The 20,052-nt window shown below is 46.4% G+C and overlaps 1 protein-coding gene across 4 annotated transcripts in view; it reads left to right on the plus strand.

Annotated features, from left to right (window-relative positions):
• Window positions 1-4,524, plus strand: part of STK3 (serine/threonine kinase 3) — a 318,957-nt gene extending 314,433 nt beyond the window's left edge. For 3 of the 4 annotated variants that reach the window (XM_075920320.1, XM_075920321.1, XM_075920322.1), the window contains one exon: window positions 1,312-4,524. In XM_075920320.1, coding sequence (XP_075776435.1) covers window positions 1,312-1,385 — 74 coding nt within the window. In that variant the 3' untranslated portion in view covers window positions 1,386-4,524. The remainder of the gene's footprint in view (window positions 1-1,311) is intronic. The other variant, XM_075920323.1, reaches the window with a different exon arrangement.
• The last annotated feature ends 15,528 nt before the right edge of the window (window positions 4,525-20,052 follow it).

Below are 20,052 nucleotides of genomic sequence, written 5' to 3' on the forward strand. Positions count from 1 at the left end.
GCTTTTGGTCTTTGCAAGGGGAGGCTTGAGAGCCTGGCTCAGCAAGACCAAGTAAAAGGGAATCCAGGCTGGTAGAGAAGGTGGACTAAGTGGTATCTTAAGCATATCAGTTGGCATCCCATGGTCCCAAACCGCCACAATGACCATGTGTGATATAGTGTATTAGTACTACTGTAGTCATAACGTAGAGAGATGGATTGTATGTAGCAATAGTAGTGTTGTTAGTTTGTATGCTTCAGGTGCTGATAGAGAAATCAAAAGTAATCTTTTATTCCCTAGGGAAAATAGATTAGATTGTGTTGATGGGAAATTGCCCAGGATTCATGAACTCAATATTGGCTCATAAATGTGTTGATTCAGGAAATGTGTTTTCATTTTTTTTCTGACGTAGGCAATTATTGTGTTTATGGTGTCAGAACATTTACTTATATTCAGACAAAATATAGATTGTCCCTTAATAGGATGGATCTTTGTATAATTCATTAAATTCCTTCTGCCATCTGAATTGTGGTGATAATCTTTACAACCAGTGAAGTGCTGTTGGCACAAAAAGGACTCTGTGACAGGATTGTGAAAGGCAGAAAGATACCTTGCTACCTCCTCGCAATAAAAATTAACTTTACCATTTATGTTTTCAATTATGAAACTATGAATTATGGAGAGGTGTGGAAAGCAGTGCCTATAAAGGACTCTTGAGCAATTAATGACTTGCTCAAAATTTTGAGAAAATGTTAACGTGCTGCTTAGAAAGAAAAGAGATTGGTTATAACTAACTCCTTCCCATAAATTCAGGATGTTGTTTCATGTAGTATTTATATACTTTTGTTGGCAGTTTGCCCTGTGTAGATAGGGCATTGAGGAATACAAGAGACTTTTAATTCTTATTAGTAGGTAACTTTGACTGTCTGGCATAGTACTATTTGTAAATGTTGTCTATCTTATTATTAGGGCTTCCAACGGAGACTGTAGCTCAACAAGTCATTTTTGATTAAGTGTGGTAATTCTCCTGGATTCCATCATATTCACAGAATTATATCCATAAATTGGCATGCATATTTTTTATAATCTAACTGATTCAATGTAAGGCATATATAACTGTTTGCAGAGTATACAGTAATGCCTTTCTATGAAATGTAAGTGGGAATGTATGTACTTTCGTGCTTTTACATTAGTTGTTATTTTTGATCATTTGATTTCACTTTGCCAAAGTAAATTAAACACCTAATGATTAGTATTAACAGTTATCAGTCTTTGTTTGTTGTTGGAGGCAATTTTATTAAACAGCTTTCCTTTACTGTTTGTTGTTTACAGTTAAAAAACCTAAGTTTAGAAGAATTGCAAATGAGATTAAAAGCTTTGGACCCTATGATGGAACGAGAAATTGAAGAGCTTCGTCAAAGATACACAGCAAAGAGGCAGCCTATCCTGGATGCAATGGATGCAAAGAAACGCAGGCAACAGAATTTCTGAATTTGTTTTAGTCTCAAAGATAATGCTAGTAGTTAACATGGACACTTGTTAAACTGTAAATCTGAAGGAATTCTATAGTTAGAAGAGGTGTTTTTAAACTTTAAATTGTGCTTCATAACCAAACAAAGTTGGAGCAGTGAAACCTGTATATGGTGTTCAGCAAAGACGGTGGAACACATACTCCTCTGTGCATTTACCATACTTCTATTTTCAAATATTTAATGTAATAGAAGTTTAATCTGTTACTTTCTGACCTCCCTCAACTATATAGCAGTAAATTGTTGTACAATGAAGTGTGTTTAGGGTACCTGCAAGATTTTTAAGTGTTTCATGATTGTCAGCACTACAGGGCCTTATGTTGCAATATATTTTTTCTCCCATTTAATAGCATATTTATTATGTACTCGTAGGTGATTGTATTTATTTTTATGCCCATTTACTTTTTAAAACTTGGGTAATATTAGGATAATTGTGGTGGAGAGCAGTCCCAGATTAGTTTAAACTGAACATGGGAATGCAAAAAAAAAAAAAAAAAAAAAAGCTTACTGCCGTATTAAAGTCTTGATTCGGAACAGTATTTATGCATGGGTTCAAGTTCCATTGACATTGGACTTTACGCACACCCTTAAAGTTAAGCATGTGCTTAAATGCTGTCCTGAAGCAGGATCTATGGCTGTAAATGAATGACACTGTTGCTACAGTAGAGAACATTCATGTAAGGCTCAGTTCTGTCACCCTTACTTACTAAATTGCGTGGTCTCTATTATGAGGAAACAAGTGCCTACTTAATTTTAATTCTTTTATAGTGCAGGAGAAGCAACAAGGACAGTCACACCTATAGTGTATATTTCAAGGTGCTATTACAATTCTTACATTCTGACCAGTTTCAAACATTCTGCACCACAGTTTTGTAATGAAGCAACACCTACACTTTTTGACCAGTGTTTTTTACCTGGTTAGTTTGTATTATGTTTTGTTTGTTGTGGTTTTGGATTGTAGAGGTATAAGGGACACTAATTTTAAAGCCAAAGAAAATCAACTGAAAGCTTGTATTATTCTGTAATAAGCCCCAAAAGAAGCAAAGCTTGGCAATACCCCCAATCCTACATTCATTGGACACTCAAAATTCCCATTGTCTTCTGTGGGAGTTTTGGGTACATATGGAATGCAGGACCCATTCTTGTTAATATTTTGTTCATTTCTTGTCTTTGCTTCATGTATGTAAATATATGATAGGTGAAATATATCACATTGCAATAATTACAACAGTCATTTGTATGGAAAAGTGATCTGCTTTCTGAACCACCAATTGTGGTCACTAGTCACTTATTAATATTTATATTTTCACCATTTTTGCCTATTGCCTAATTAATATTACTTTAATATTCAGATATTTCCGTAGAAATCAGACATAATGACAATTACTTGCAAAATGCAGGTATACAAATTTTAATGGTTATTGGCATCCTTCCGATAAATGTTTTTTGGAAGTTAGTAAACATCTTGCACCTCTTATCATTTACTGTTGTCATATGTGGATCATTTATATGGAACAATGCAGCCTTTGGAAACTATGCATTATCTCTAAACAGTCTAACCAAATAAGGAAAAATAGTTTTAAACAGATCAGCATATGCATAACCCTTCTGGGACCAATTCTTTTCTTTAGTTGTTACATAGCCATTGTTATCATTTCTGTTCTGTGCATGTGTTTAATTCCAACTTGTACATCATAAATTCAGATACATTTTAACTGTGGCAGTTAGAACAACTGCCCTCATACATTCCTAAGTTTTAAAAAATGTGAATTGCCTTTTGCAAAGAAGGAAGGAAAGCCTTAATAGATATCCATAAACCTTATGGTAAATCAAGAGGCCCCAACATTGTGCTTTTACTGCCTCACAACTAAACAAGCAATGAAGTGATAAATATAGTTTATGAAAATGACAGCACAGACTTCTGAATATATAGACCTGTTTTTCAAAATAATTTCTAATTCTTTGCTATATCTCTTCTTTAAATTCATTGATGTGTACATCCAAATACAGAGATATGATAAATGGAAAGAATGTATGGAAAGCATAAAATCATCAAGAAGAAGAGAGAGCCTTATTTGTCCTTTGCTGTTGTGCCTTGTAGGCAATGAATGTCACTGCCCAAGTATGTCCTTTTTGCATCATTGTGAACTTTCTCTTCCCAAATTTTCTCCCACTTGCCCCATCAAAAATAAAATATATTGATTTTGTATTTGGTAGGATCACCTGGGTTCATAGAGATTTTGGAAAATTTCCAGTTTAGTGCACAGCATGTGTAATGCTTACCAGAGGGAGCCCACATTAAAGGCCATTAGCCAGGCTAGAGCTTTTCTAGTGATGTCTGAAAGACAGAAGGACTTAAAGCACATTCATTCTCAGTTGCTGAATCTGCCAGCAAGCCACACTTTCTCTCCAAAAGAAGCAACCCAATTGAATTTTACATGTTCACCAACACCACAGACGCAGGAGAAAAGTCAAAAGCCATGGTGAAAATTGAAAATGGAATAAGCCACCTGCGATGGGAAAGTTAATCACTTCTGAGATTATTGTAACTCAGAAACAGGAATTTTTTACGTCCAATTTTGATATCCTTCAACTAATATAAAATTCAGTAACTCTGATATCTGTTACAGTGAGTGAAAACCCTCTCACAAACTTCAGTGGAAACTAGATCAGACCCTTAGTTGTGTGCAAGGAGTAAAATCTAGAAATAGTTTTATATTAAACACTTTTTATGTTTTTCTTTCTTCTGTTTATTTACCAAATCACAGCATCCATGTTCATGACCACATTTATCTCCACTGAAGAACAAGCATTTTCTGTAAAGGAACTTAGGTAGCACACTACAACATTGGAACATCAAAAGTTGCAGTAAATTCAGTAGAACTACTGGCACATTAAGAATCAGTATTTTCTTTTTTGCTTCCCATTTTGTATGTTTAAATTCAGCATGTAAAAATCTATGGGAAAAATAATTACTTTTCACTACACATCTAAATAAAAACGTATTTTTCTCTTATGGATGTTGTGTTGTTCACTCCATCTCAAGGTAAATCAGAATTGCCAAGTACACCCAACTCCAGTTGAAGTCAGTGTTACTCAGCCCTTCTGAAAATCAGTTTTTGAAACCCTATCCAGCAGAAGGTATCCACACAGACTTTAGAAGCTGCATATTGGGATCGGAGGTAGATAATTTATATAGGATATAAATAGTAGGCCAAACCAAGTCTCCCTGTTTAGGAATTAAAGAGCTTGCTTAGGGGTGAGAGTTTATGTAGTTTCTCTGCTGCATTGCAGCTCTTAATGCTAAACCTGTCTTGCTGACTCCACCATCCATGGCTGTCGCAGTCTATAGGCACTACTGCACTGCTAGGGTTCTAGTAACCATGCTATATGTGATTTCCTCCTCTCCCCCCAGAAGAAGAAAGGGGCAGATCTTAAGCCAAAGTTTGTTGTATTTCACCCACCCAAGGTGTCATGGCTCCTTCCCCACTCTGGCATGATAAATGCAGAAGTGGGGGCCAGCAAGTGTACCCCAAAGCCTTATCTACCAGGCTTTGGTATAAAACTTCCCCCAAGATCTTAAAAACCTAGATCTTGGGAATAAAACTTCCGCTGCCACCACCCAAATGTTGATAAAGCACACAATTAACCACTGCCGGGTTAATAAAAAGAAAAGAAAGAACTTTTATTATTACAACAATATTCCGGTTGCAAGTATAATGACTAGATAGGAAGGTAACAAAATATACTCATGGAGAAATTCCATGGGCCTAGAACTTAGTTACAAAGAAAAGCCAAAACATCTTTTAAGCAGTGCCAGATCTCAGATCCCATACCCAATCCTTAAAACAATAAAACCTAACGAAACTACCTAAACTTTACCCTACTTACAGAAAATGAAGAATGGTGTCTTGGAGAGAGAGAGACATGCTTGTCCCTCTCTGTAGCTGCAGAGAACTCTCCCCGAGAGACAAAAAGGGAAGAAAGGAAAAAAAAACCCAAATTCCTTTGTCCCAGTTTGAAAAGTCCCACCTACATTCCTATTGGTCACTCTACCTGGCTAGGTGTAGTTAACCCCTTAATCTCCAGGCTGCTGGCTAACCCTCATAATCATGACACAAAGTACTGGAGAGATAATGTTGAGAGATGGTACGTGTCACAATTTCAGGGAACTGAACCTTTGCACCCTGTCCCCCTCCCCTTCCTCATGGTCTGCTCCAGGATTGCCCTATTGGGTCAGGCCTCTTTGGGTATGTTTACACATCAAAGTTATTTCAGGATACCAGAGGTATCCCAAAATAGCCACTCCATGTCTTCACAAGCCAGCCATTATTTCAAAATATTTTTTGAAATAACGGGCGCGCTATTTCGGCATCCCGGTAACCCTAGTTCCACAAATTGTGTAGCACAAATTGCATATCTTATTTAGAGATTAAAGTTCAGTGTAGATATAGCATCTCTGGGCAGGGACCTGCATCCCTCAGTTTCCTGACCAGGGATTAGCCTTGCTGCCCGCTTGCAGTTGCATTGTGATTACCTCTAAACTAGCCAGCTCTCCCTTCCTCTCCTCTCCTCTCCTCTCCTCTCCTCAAAGCCAGAGCTTACAAGTGGACACGTATTTAAGGACAAAAACATCTAGAGAAAACAAACAGTAAAATGATCTAAATGTATATTTAAATGTACAGAAAGTCACTCATCAGGCTTTGGGGATCCTGGCAGGTTCAGGCCTTCCAGATAGGCTTGCCAACTTTCTAATTTCAGAAAAACAAACACTCTTCAAAACACCCCTTCTCTGAGGTTTTGCCCACTACATCCCCTTCGTCATTCACTTGCTTTCCCCCATCCTCACTTGCTCATTTTCACAAAGCTGGGGCCAGGAGTTGGGGTGCAGGAGCGGGGGGAAAGCTCCATTTGGAGGTGCAGGCTCAGATGGGGGGATGTGGGCTTAGGATGCAAAAGGGGACTCTGATCTGGGGTAGAGGGGGTCAGAGTATGGGAGGGGACTGCAGGCTGGGGCAGGAAGTTGTAGAGCAGGAGCCGGTGGGCAGGGGCAGTGTCAAGGAGAAAGTTTAAATGCAGTATGGGGCTCAGGGCTGGAGATGAGGGGGTTCAAGTGTGGGAGGGTTCAGGGGAGCAGGCTCTGGGCAGCACTGACATCAGATTGCTCCCAGGAAGTGCCATCATGTCCCTCTAGCTCCTACATGGAATCTCTGCAAGCTTCCTCTGCCCACAGGTGCCACTCTTTTAGCTCCCATTGGCCACAGTTCTTGGTCAATAGGAGCTGTGGAATTGGCACTGGGGTGGAGACAACACATGGACTGTGGCTGCCCCTTTATCTAGGAGCTGAATATGCTGGTTGATTCACATAAGCCACACAGCAGTGGGTAGGGAGCCTGACAGTTTCACTGTGCCCCCAACCAGACTGTTGATGGCCCAGTTGATGGTGCTTTCTAGAGCTGCCAAGGTCCCTTATCAACCAGGTGTTCCAGTTGATAACCAAACAGCTATGAGCTGGCAACTCTATGTTCAGAGGGCTTGGCCTCCCCTTGGACAAAAGATTATGTCCATTTGGTGAAACAAAAGAGAGGCCACTTTGCCAGGTTAATTGGGTCCTGTGCATTATTCTGAACCATATGCAAGTCACCCCTGAAGGAGGTATGTCTCTGAAACTATGCGTGTATGTGCACGCACGCACATGCATACGCACCTCTCCCTGTGGTAACTTTTCTTTGTGGAATCCTCAACCTGCAACCTTTGTAATGTCAATAAATTGTTCGCAAAGATGCTGCATTATCTATTATGGTTGTTGAGGAAAGCACCCCACTACTGTGAGGGAACATTCAGTTCACTTCCCCCTCTCTTGTGTGGATCTGTTTGGATTCAGTGTCCCTTATTTTCTTCAGGAATGAAGTTGAAAGCCTGGGAAACAGTCTTTAAAAAGCACAAAAATGTGTACAATTCCTAACTGGCAGTGAGTCAGGCAAGCACATATTTTTAGACATCAGAGGACAAACTGAGTATAGCTCTTTTTGCTATTATGTGGCACCATCAAAGAGCAAGTATCCCAACTGAATAAATAGCAGTTGTAGGAGTTCTGGAAGGCCAAAGGGGCTGCTTTCTTAATCCACATTTTCATCTTACCCTGATGAAATGTGTACTATTTTCTGCAGTTCTGTTTCTTACAAATTGTAACAAAATACAAAAATATTGTGCTGCTCTCAGTATTGTAAAATATGTATAATAATATTTATCCAACTTCAGGGTGAGATCGTCCTCTGATTTTTGCCCTGCATGGAGAGAAAAGAGCAGAAATCCTACTCAGAGTACGATGAAGGCAGCTGAGCACCTCCTTCTCATCTTGATGACATCCCTTTTGGGGAACTAAGCTTGTTTTGTGGCTTGATCCTGAGAAATGCTGAATTTCTCTGTGCCCAGGGAGTTGGGGGTGCTTAGCAGTTTGCAGGATCTAGTCCTTGGTGCTGTGCAGGTGCAAGGAGACATGAGTGGGTTGGAGAGAGATGAGCCTGGGGAAGCTGCTCTACTTAACATCCCAAAACTGATTGAAATGTTCCCCTTCTTTTAAAAAAATTATTCTCCTTTAAGCCTTTGTCCACATGACTCCCATGATGAGTGAGGTAACAGTTCTGTGGCTAATCTTTGAATTCCCACACAGCACAGTTTCCTTATGCACAGAAACTCCCCTTATGAAAGAACTAGAAGGTGCTCTAGTATTTATTCCTCACTTGTCTGCCTTTGCATAGATACATGCAGAGCAGAAAACAGTGTTCGTTGGCTCAAATTACCCACATGTTCAGCTATATTATACATTGAGCCTTCTAGCATATAAAGCTGGTTCTTTGTTAATGAAGCAGTGTGTAAGTATGTGAGATCAGCTGTTAGTGACCTTTCTTGCATCTGACACTCCTAAGTAGAGTATGTACTGTAAAGTACCAGCTGATTAATCAGAGAATGTGACAAACTGATTGTTACACTGATTGCATATACATTGAGTTATAAAAATAAAATAATTAAAAGGGTCTGGGTCTAGAATATGACAAGAAGCCTTTGTTTCTTTGCATTCTTAATCATTTACGGCCCAATCCTGCACCCATTTAAGTGCATGTAAAATTCCCATTGACAGCAATGTACTGGGAATTTAATGATAAGCTCATCTGTTGTACTGCACTGAAGTGTACAGTACTGTTAACACAGTATGTCTTAGCTCTTAAAATAGTTCACGGAATATTTTAGCAGATTGCCAAAGTCCATGTTAATTTTTAAAAATATGAAAGTGACATAATGTGGGATGTTAACTGAAATATACTGCTGAGTTGGTAGAGGGGTCTGGTGAAAGATACCAATCCAGGAATATGAAGCGGTTTAATGAAGTGGTTGGAAAATTGGAATCAGAACCACTTTTTATGCCTGTTAACTTTTAAAAGCATCAGTCTAATTTATCATTAAATTCCCCTTTTTGCTCACTGAACAGTTTGCTGCTTTTTTTACATTTTGAACTTCTAGAGATAGTAGAGAAAGCAGATGAGCATTCTGTAATGTCACAAGCAAACTGTACAGACTTTTCTTTATAACAGGGCTACTCAACACACAGCCAGTGGGCCACATGTGGTCCACAGCCCATTTGCAGCTTGGGTTTACACAGGGCTCAACACGTGGCCCGCGGGTGGGATCTTTTGAACATGGCCTCCACTGGGAACATGCTCCACAACGGCGAGGCATCTCCCAGGTGAGGTGAGCATTGAAAGACGCAAGCGGACGGGCTGGCTGGAACAGACGGGTACAGGGTGTCAGCGTTTCTAGCACCCAGGGAGGAGGTGGCATTGTGGGCATTGTCCCGGGGCATTGTGGGAACTGCTGACTGCTTAGCCTTGTGGGCAGATCCTGAGAGGTGCTGACTGGCTCACACTGGCCACATTTGGGTCCAGCGCCACGGCTTAAGGCTTAATCTTTGTATTCATGCCCATCAGTGTGAAAGAAGCTATTTGCATATATATTTGCATGTATATGCAACCACACTTAAGTTGCGGCTCTCAGCATGTGCTGTAAGTATCATTGTGATCCCTGGGGCTTCCAAAGTTGAGTACCCCTGCTTTATAATATCTATGGCAGGCTTTGGGTTTGGGTCTCCTTTGCTTACAGTTATATAGCCAGGAAGAACTCTGCTCAAGTGAGTGCTGAAACCAGTCTTAAGGCCTCTTCTACACTAGGGAAGTTTATAATGAAATTCACTCTGCCATTCCCAGTGGGAGTCATAGTGTAGACAAGGCTCTGGCAGCTTCTGCTGGTTGGTTTGGTTTTTTTACCCATCATGTTGTTAAACTCTTTCCAATGGCCTATCCTAATTTTGTGTACTAAGATGGCTGGAGAGCCAGATTCTGCCAGAAGTACAGTATGAAGCAGAAACACCCTATTAGGGGTCTAGCCCATTACATCTATTTTATAAAGCTTTCTCACCTTTCATGGTTAATAATGTTCAGTGGTGAAAAGGTCTCCTTTGAAGATGTAGACACATGCTCCCCCTTTCCCAGTGAGCTTTTTGATCTCATAACTTGAAAGTTTCTTCCTCTTCCATTCTATAAATAAAAGAAAAATGGCCATGGCTTTCAAGAAGGGTATACAAGATCGAGGTGCTATGGACACCATCCTGTGATGTGAATGTACACACATGGCTCTTGAAGAACTGCAGTGACTGGCAAGTCACTGTTTATTTCTGCTTGTTTTGAACCTGAGTGATCAGAGATACACATTCTACGCTTTCCTGTTTCTGCACACACTATTAACTGCATGAGATGTTGAATCTTTAGCCAAGACAACCTTTCCCCAAAATGTTCATTGGACACCAAAGTTAAATAGATGTTAACAAAAACAAGGTTTAAATAGTCTTGACTAATCCCTTCTCTTTCTCTGTTGCTTGCTCCCTGTTTCTTGGCTCTTCTGTTCACTACAGAAGTTCAGTTAGTTGATGTGATGCTGAACATGATTTATGCTCCTCTTTTTCACTGGCTGCAAAGCCAGTGTAGGCTACATTATAATTTCACTAGTTGCTGCAGAAGCTTCCATGCTTGACAAGATTTACGTTTATCATGTAAAGGACAAGAAGAGAGAAAATCTCTTTTAAAAAGTACAAAAAAATCATATAGGTATTTATATTGTATTTTAATCATAAAGAAAAAAAGGTTACATCGCTTCCCTCCCTATTTTTAACTCTTTGCGGGTCATGTTATTTGCAACTAAGAGCAAAAATATGGGCAGACAAAAGCAAACCATGTGATTCACATCTGTGTAACTGTTACAATTTATGCTTCAACAGTTTGTAAAGTCAGTACAGGCATTCCCCGGGTTACGTACAAGATAGGGACTGTAGGTTTGTTCTTAAGTTGAATCTGTATGTAAGTCGGAACTGGCGTCCAGATTCAGCCGCTGCTGAAACTGACCGCCAGTTCTGACTTACATACAGATTCAACTTAAGAACCCCAGGCGTCCCCAAGTCAGCTGCTGCTGAAACTGATCAGCGGCTGATTCCAGGAAGCCCGGGGCAGAGCAACTCTGCCTTGGGCTTCCTGTAGTCAGCGCTGGTCAGTTTCAGCAGCGGCTGACTTGGGGACACCTGGGGCAGAGCAGCTGGGGTGCTGCTGGGTTGCTCCAGTAGCGCCACTCCTCGGCGCTACTGGACCAACCCAGCAGCACTCCAGCTGCTCTGCCCCAGGCATCCTGATTCAGCCGCTGCTGAAACTGACCAGCAGCGGCTGAATCAGGACGCCTGGGGCAGAGCAGCTGGGGTGCTGCCGGGTTGGTCCAGTAGTGCCCAGAGCAGCGCTGTGGGACCAACCGGCAGCGCCCCAGCTGCTCTGCCCCAGGGTCCACAACAAAAGCCTGGTCTGCTGTGGGGGGGGGGGGGGAGGGACACAAGCTGCGCCAACCCCCAGCAGACCAGGGACACGGGGCACCCCACCGCTGCTGCGGCTTTGCTCCTGGTGCCCCTGGTCTACTGGGGACCGTCTCCAGCAGACCAGGGACACCGGGAGCAAAGCCGCAGCCGCGGCGGGGTCCCGCGCCTCCCCGGCTTTGCCAGAGCAAAGCCTCAGAGGCGCGAGACCCCTCCGCCTCCCCGGCTTTGCTCCAGGTGTCCCTGGTCTGCTGGAGACGGTCCCCAGCAGACCAGGGGCACCCGGAGCAGCTTTTCTCGCCCCGGAGGTCGAGGTGGCGGGACCGCTGCGCTCTGGGCGGTCCCGCTGCCTGCAAGCTCCGGGGCGAGAAAGCCCCGTTTGTAAGTGCGGATCCAATGTAAGTCAGATCTGCGTAACTCGGGGACTGCCTGTACAGTACTGGTTTTTGAGTAACATTTTCTTATATTAATATTTGTATTGTGTGTCTCTGGGTGCTATTTTAGTTATCATTATTAAAGATACAAATTTCAATTAAATCTATTTTTATTGGATATGTGAAAACATATGTCTGCACAATACCACATAGATTAATACTGGGAAATCTAATCAAAGGCTGCTAATACAATATGCTAGGGGCAGGCAAAGGGTGGACTATGGGTTAAATCCAGACTGCCAGTTGCTTTCAAATGGGCCCCAAAATCTTTATTGTTATTAATTTTTATTATTTTCTCTGGGGTATTGTCCTTGGTGAAGAAATTTGGACCTTGATAAAAAATAATTGATTATCCCCTACAATACAGTATGATGGATCACCTAGTAAAATTTGTCCTAGCTTCTAATAACTCAGAAAAGTTTGTCCCATCACTTTCAAAGAAAACAAGAGGAAGGCATTAGGAATACAACTTGCAACAGTAAGGATTCCTGCCAAGTGGAGTTTGAATGCTTCACATAGAAAAGCTGGTTTAGGTCAGTACAAGAACTTCCTGCCCTCTTACTCAGTTGCACAAAAAATACATTTGTATTTTAAAGATTACCTTCATTGTTTATTATTAAAAAAGACAACTATATTTTGCAAATACTTATTAGTGACTCATCATTTAAAGTTTGGAACTTTGACCGATGCTAAAGTGTTTAATTTTTGCAATTGTTCACTGCTGTATAAAAATATAAAACTGCAGTGCATTTGTAAAAAGAAATGAAACAACTTTTAAAAAGATAATCCAAATATGGTATATTCATTTAATTTTGGAACTATGTGTTATTAATGAGCCTTAAGTATGGTAAATGTATACAGTGCTTTTCAAAACATAGAATTGGACAGAGTTCCTTCCCCAAAGAAATAAAGCACATGATGGATCAGATGATATATACCCCTTGGGTTCCAGTACTACACTGCATTAAGAATGACCTTCAAATTTTTTTTAAAAAAAGAGCTTGTACCCTTATTTTTCTTCTTTTGTAAGGAAGGAATAAAAGGTTTGTGTAAAACTAAAGGGTAGGAGTAGAGGATCAGCAGAGCATGGTTTTGCTTGAAATTGTCGTATTATCAGTTCAGAGCATGTTTACCCTTAAAGACTTAATGCGTTGAGAACTAATGAAATGATGGCATCACAAGATTTGGAAGACAGCAAGTTGAGCAAGTGAGGCTATGTCTTCACTAAATGGAAGCCACAATTGATCTTCTGGAGTTCGATTTAGCGAGGCTAGTTAAGACTTGCTAAATCGAACACAGAGGGAGCCCTAGTTGGCATCTGGTTCTTCTCTTGCAAGGAATAAGGGAAGCTGACAGGAGGCCTCTCACTGTGGGGATGGCAGGGAAACTAAGAACAAGGTATGTCGACTCCAACTATGTAATTAATGTAGCTGGAGTTGTGTATCTTGATTCAATATTCCCTTTTAGTGTAGACTTGGCCTGGAAGCAGATGAGCCTCAAGCATTTCACACCAATGACTAATGAATACTTTAGAGTTAGGGTGTCATTGTTGAGGATTTAACCTCCCTGTTCCCTCCACCAATATGAAACTTCCAATCAGATTCTGAGATCCTTCCACTCCAACAATACCAGATGTGACATTCCCGATATTTCTAAGGTAGAAAAGAAAAGCAAAAAAACCCCAACCTTAATAAAAGGCACTTTCAGGTTTTCTAAAGTTTATACATTACAAAGCAGCAAAAAGTTCAAAGGATCTTTTCTATATGGCCTTGAAAGATGAAGTGAACATCTTTCATCTCGCAAGAGCTCACTTCAGGATTCTGCTTTTCATCCAAATGGTGTCTGAATGTTTTGAGTGGGATACTATAGCGATGACCTTTCTGCAAGCTGTTCCCAGCTCTACCACTGACTTATTCAATGGCCTTGAACAAGTTACTTAATCTGTAAAAAGGATAGAGTAGCACTTATCTGTCAGAGCTCATATGGATGCTGTGCTGACTAAGTGATTTGTGTTCCTTGTTAGAAAGGTGCTATATTAATTTAAAGTTTGCTTGTTCATAACAGCTGAAGGAAAGACAGCCATCTTAATTACAGGGGAACTGTACTCTTGACTCTGTTAGTGACATTCCTAACTTTTGAATCAGAGGGCTCTTGACAATTAAATATCCTGGTTTCCAGCTATTTTGCTATAAATGCATTGATTTGTAATTTGCAAAGCTACAAATGCACTTGATTGTAACCAGCTGTAGTCTCATCCCCACATATGGTATGAAAAAGATAATAGGAATTTAGAAGTTGTCATACTGAATCAGACCCATGGTCCATCTAGTGTAATGTTCTGTCATTGATAGTGGCTGGAAACAGATGTCACCTAGGAAAGTGCAAACCTCTCCCTCTCCCCCCACAAAAAAAAAACAACCCATACCTGCCCATAATTAGGGCTGTCAAGCGATTAAAAAACTTAATCACGATTAATCGCACAATTAAAAAATGTAATCGTGATTAATCATGTGCACCCCCCACCAGTCCCCAGCTGATCCCGGGCTCCATGCAGCGCTGCCCCTTTGATGTGCCCAGCTGATCCTGCGCGCTGTGTTGTGCTGCCCCTTGGAAATGCTGCCCCTGCGCCTAAAAGGGGCAGCACATTAGGAGCCTGGGATCAGCTGGAGTGCCCAGTTGATCTCCAGTAGGGAAGTTAAAGACTAGTTGACTAGTGGACTAGTCAATCCCCCCCCCCCCTCCTTTGCTGCCTCTATCAGATAAGGTGTGTCTACACTGGGCCACTTATTCCGGAAAAGCAGCCGCTTTTCCGGAATAAGCTGCGAGCTGTCTACACTGGCCGCTTGAATTTCCGGAAAAGCATCGACGCTGTAATGTACAAAATCAGCCGCTATTCCGGAAACCATACGCTGCTCCTGCTCGGGCATAAGTCCTTTTTCCGGAAAAGCTTTTCCGGAAAAGGGCCAGTGTAGGCAGCTTTTCCAGAAAAGCAGAAGAAATGTAAAAAAGCGGTTTGGACAGCGGGAGACCCCGTAGAAGCCGCGGACTTCAATGTTACCCAAGCGCTTAAAGAGCCCGCACGCTACTGGCCGCACGTGGCAGGAGCCCCCCGGACACCACCCTTCCCAGCTCTGCCACATGGCAACTGTGCTGCCCAGCCACCTCAGCACAGGCATGGCAGCTCCAGGTGGTCGTCAGCCACCGTCACCCGGGGCAGGGGAGGAAGCCCCCAGGGGCCGGAAACGATGGGCCCCATCCTGGACCCCCAGGGAGCTGGAGACCCTCCTGGACTTGTGGGAGGAGGAGGAGGGTCTCCATGACCTGCAGTCCCGCCGCCGGAACCCAGACTTGTACACCCGGCTGGCATGGAACCTGGCCCAGCAAGGCCACCCCAGCCACAACTGCGAGCAGGTGCGGTCGAAGGTGAAGGAGCTGCGGCTGGCGTACGTGTGGGCCACGGAGGGGAGGGGAGCAGGACCCGATGCCTGCCCCTATTTTGAGAGGCTCCTCTCTTTTCTGGGCGAGCCAGCCCCGCAAGCCCCAGCTGTCCCTGTGGACACCTGCCAGCACCCCCCCCATCAACCGTCCCACCAAGCCGGAGGAGGGAGACGACAGTGGTGGCGCGTCGGGAGAGGAGGCCAGCGTTGCCACCCAGCAGGCCCCCTCCAGCAGCTCCTCTGTGGCCAGGGAGGAACCCACTGGTGAGTCTTTGCAGGTTACACTCCCAAAGGGCGGGGGGCGGAGGGCGGGGGGGAGGGAGAGCCAGGTGCCCGGAGAGGGGAGGGGGAGAGCATGTCACTCAGGCCACGTGAGCTGCACGCTGCGTAGCATGAGGCAGTTAGCAGCACGTGCAGCCTGGTGACCGAGCGGCAGGTGGCCGTGGCAGGCAGCTGCAGGGCACGCCTGGGACCGTGCTCCTCACACACATTCGGCAGGACCAGGGGGATGGGTGGATGCTGGCTGGAACCGTCCAGGGCCCCAGGGACTCAGCCCAGAGCCCGCAGCTCCACCAAGGGGTGCAGCCCAGGGAACAGCACACTGTCCCATGCCTGGCTGTGAGGCACAGCCAGCTGCTCCTGGGATAAGCGCAGCGTCACAGTCCTGTGACCGTGGACCCCCACCGAGCCCCTCACCTGCTCCCAGTGCCTTGGCAGGTTCCCCGAGGCCACACCTGTCCCTGGGCTACCAGGTTTGCAGGAGGGATAGTGGGAGGGAGAAGGGCCCCTGAGTTTTGCTGCAAGGATGGGACATCCCCCCACCCAGTCACCCTTCTGGTTCTGTCCAGGAGATATCCCACGCGAGGGGATCTGAGAGCCCAGACCGCCACTGACAGGTGTGCTCCCAGGCACTGCCGTGGGGATGCATCTCGCTCCCTGTCAAACACCACTGATTAGCCCTAAGCTTTTCACAGTGTCCACCGGCAGGGAGTTCCACAAGTGAACGCAGCACAAGCACCCTCCCACCCTGCACGGGGCCAGGATACAGACCGGTGCTTACAATACTGGAGGGAGGACCCTACTCCCAGGGGCGGTCCTCCTTGCCAACATACAACACGGGAGCAGGAGGGGAACCGAGTGGGCCCAAGCCACAACTGTGCGGTCACCTGGGCTCCGGGGTGGAGGGCATGGAGGTGTGGGGACAGTGGACGGCCTGCCTGACTAACCCATCCTTTCTTCTCTTCTCTGCAGCGGGACCCAGCACCAGACCCGCAACTCCAGCAGCAGCGGCACCCCCAGCTACCCAAGCCCGGAGGCCCAGGCTCCGACACCGGGACCAGCTGCTTCAGCGTCATGTCACCGCGGTGGAGGGGATCCAGACCTCCATTGCGGAGCGTGTGCAGGGGGACCAGGAGTGGCGGCAGGAGGGATGGGCTGCGTTCCTGGAGGAATGCCGCGAGATGCGCGCCACAATGGGCACCCTGACGGCACATTTAATACATGCCATCCACTACGGCATGGCCGGACCGCATGCCCCCGCCATCCCTCCCGGAGCACAGCCCATTCCCCCTCCTATCCCTGCTCCTCTCCCAGCTCCTGCTCCTCTCCCTGCCCCTGATCCTGTCCCTGCCCCTGCTCCTGACCCTGACCGTGCTCCTGCTCCTGACCCTGACCCTGACCGTGCTCCTGCTCGTGCTCCTACTCGTGGGCACCTCAGTGTGTAGGCTGCCCCGACGCGGTCTGCCCAGCATGGGCAGGTCCGCCCCCAGAGGGGCGCTCACAGGGGCCACCTGTCCCCGTAACTGCCCCCCTCCTTCTCCCAGTTAAAGGTCCCCCCTCCCTCTCCTTTGTAAATAAAAAGTTCTGTTTTCATTTGAATCTTGTGTGGTTATTGTGTTCCTCTAGTAACTGTACAGAAATTATGTGAGATGCCAATTAGCCACTTCAATTTAACAGGGTTACAAACTGTGGACAACAAATTCATGACTCTATCACCGGGGGGGAGGCCTTTTTCAGTGGTCATTGGTTTTCGGCGCATAAAGAAATATTGAGACTTTTCAGTAAAGATGTAAACCACAAACTATATTTACATAGCAACAAACAAGCAGAAATGGTTAAAAGATGCAGTACAGTACAGATTCTAAAACATAGTCTAGGCGCAGGGAGGACGATTGTGGTGTTGCTGGCCACCTCAATCCTTTGGTCCTTCCGGGCCTCAGGAGAGGACGAGCCAGGAGATCCATCGAAGATGGCACTAATGTGAACCTTCCGCACGAGTCCCAAATCCTGTTGGCTGTTCTTCAGGACGGCGATGGTGGCCTAAACCCTAGCCTAACTTAAAAGAAAAACCCTAACTAGGCCCGACGCACCCGATGAACAGACTCGATGACGGCCGATGTGCTGTGACCCGACGCTTTACTATACTATTTGGGGGGGGGGGAGGTAAGGGGAGGAGGTGGGGAAGGGTAGGAACTGGGACAGAGTACTCTGGGGTGACCCAAGCGACCCTGCTACGGGGCTTGGGCAAACATGTCCACCAGGACCTCTCTAATGCGCACCGCCTCCTGGCGCGCCTGGCGGATGGCAGCTGTGGTGGGCTGGTCCAAGGTCTGTGCCTCAGCTGCCACCCATGCAGGGAGGAAGGCCTTCCCACTGCACTCCACAATATTGTGGAGCACGCAGCACGCGGCCAGCACCTCCGTTGCATTCTGCTCACCCATGTCAAGACGGGTGAGCAAACAACGGAAGCGGGCTTTTAAGCGTCCAAACACCAGCTCCACTGGGTTTCGGGCCCGGTTGAGGCGGTCGTTGAACCGGGCCCGGTTCTGGTCCGGCTGCCCCGTGTAGGGCCCCATGAGCCAGGGTATCAGGGGGTAGGCCGCGTCCCCGACGATGCAGATGGGCATTGGCACATCCCCGACAGTCAAGTCCTGCCGGGGGAAGTAGGTGCCCGCCTCCAACCTCTGAAACAGTCCTGAGTTCCGGAGGATGCGGGCGTCGTGTGCCCGGCCGGACCAGCCACCGTAGATGTCCAGGAAGCGGCCCCGGTGATCCACGAGGGCCTGCAGGACAATGGAGCAGTACCCCTTTCTGTTCATAAAGTGGGCTGCTCGATGCTCCGGGGCCCGGATGGCGATGTGGGTGGCGTCCAGGGCTCCCCCGCAGTTGGGGAACCCGAGGGCAGTGAAGCTGGCCATGGTCTCATCGACGTCGCGCGGGCGGATGATTCTCGGGAGCAGGACGTCATTGATGGCGTGGACAACCTGCAGAAGGGTGCAGAGAAACACAAGGGAACACATTACATACAGCCAGGGGTGAGTGTGCGCTCCCTTGGGTCCCCCCCCCTTGATTCCCTCTGTCCTCACACACACACACACACCCCAGGACCCCCCTCGCCCCACGCCCCCCCCCACCAGCGGGCCGGTGCAAGGGAGGGACGGCCGAAACCCCTGGGCGACCCAGCCTGGAGTCTTGGGTGTCCCTGGGCCTGGAGTGGAGCACCCTCCCCCCATCCCACTCCCCCTGGGACTTACCTGGATGACAATCACTCCAATGGTGGATCTTCCCACCCCGAACTGGTGTGCCTCCGAGCGGTAGCTGTCCAGTGTGGCCAGCTTCCACAGCGCGATGGCGACCCTCTTGTTGACGGGGATGGGTGCCCGCAGCTGGGTGGCGGTTCTCTGCAGCGTGGGGGTGAGCCAGGTGCACAGCGTCATGAAGGTTTGCTTCCTCATCCGAAAATTCCGGATCCACTGGTGGTCGTCCCATTGTCCGAGGACCACACGGTCCCACCAGTCAGTGCTCGTCTCCAAAGTCCAGATGGGCCGGTCTATGGTAGGGTGCTGATGCCACGCGGTTGCCAGGACCTCCCTGGTGAGGGAGTCCAAGGCGATCTCTAACTCCTGGTATATGAACGCCAGGGCACCAGCCTGCAGCACGAGCTCCAGGCACCTGTACAGGTCCAACAGGGGCCCGAGCAGATACATGGCCACCCACGGCTCCATGGCAGATAGAGCAGGGCAGAAAAAAGAAGACGCTGGGAAAAGCAGTTGGGGGCCAAAGGGTGGTGTCCCCAAAACTCACAGGGCAACCACTGACCCTGTGAAGGGTGCCAGTCCCTGGCAGAGGTCACAAGGCACGGGAGCAGGAGACCAACGGCTGCCTGGCGAGACCCCTTTAACCACGCGTCTGGACGGAGCTCCGGCCCCGCTCCCGGAAAGGTCTGGTGGCCTTTGCCCTTTTCAAAATGGTTCCGGGCTTTTGCTTTTCCGGAAAAGCGCGCCGCCAATGTAGACGCGCTTTTCCGGAAAAGCGCATCGTTATCACGGAAACTCCGCGGCCAATGTAGACACTACTTTTCCGGAAAAGCTGAAAACGGAATAGTATTCCATTTTAAGCATTTCCGGAAATTCATGCCAGTGTAGACGTAGCTATAGAGTGTGCGGTGCAGCCACTTTGAAACACCAAGGCAGTGTTTCAAAGGGGCAGCCATGGAGCCTGGGGTCACCTGGGGACTCCCCAGCTGATCCCGGGCTCTGCGCTGCACTTCCCCAGAACCTGGGGTCAGCTGGGGACTCCCCAGATGACCCTGGGTTCCACTGCCACAGGGAGTCCTGGATCAGCTAGGGTCCCCAACAGACCCCGGACTCCATGACTGCCCCTTTAAAATGCTGCCTCTGGTATTTCAAAGGGACAGCTGCCATGGAGCCCGGAGTCAGCTGACCCTGGATTCTGGGAAAATGCCACACAGAGCCTGGGGTCAGCTGGGA

Source organism: Pelodiscus sinensis, chromosome 2 (assembly GCF_049634645.1).
Source record: "Pelodiscus sinensis isolate JC-2024 chromosome 2, ASM4963464v1, whole genome shotgun sequence".
Lineage (NCBI taxonomy): Eukaryota > Metazoa > Chordata > Testudines > Trionychidae > Pelodiscus > Pelodiscus sinensis.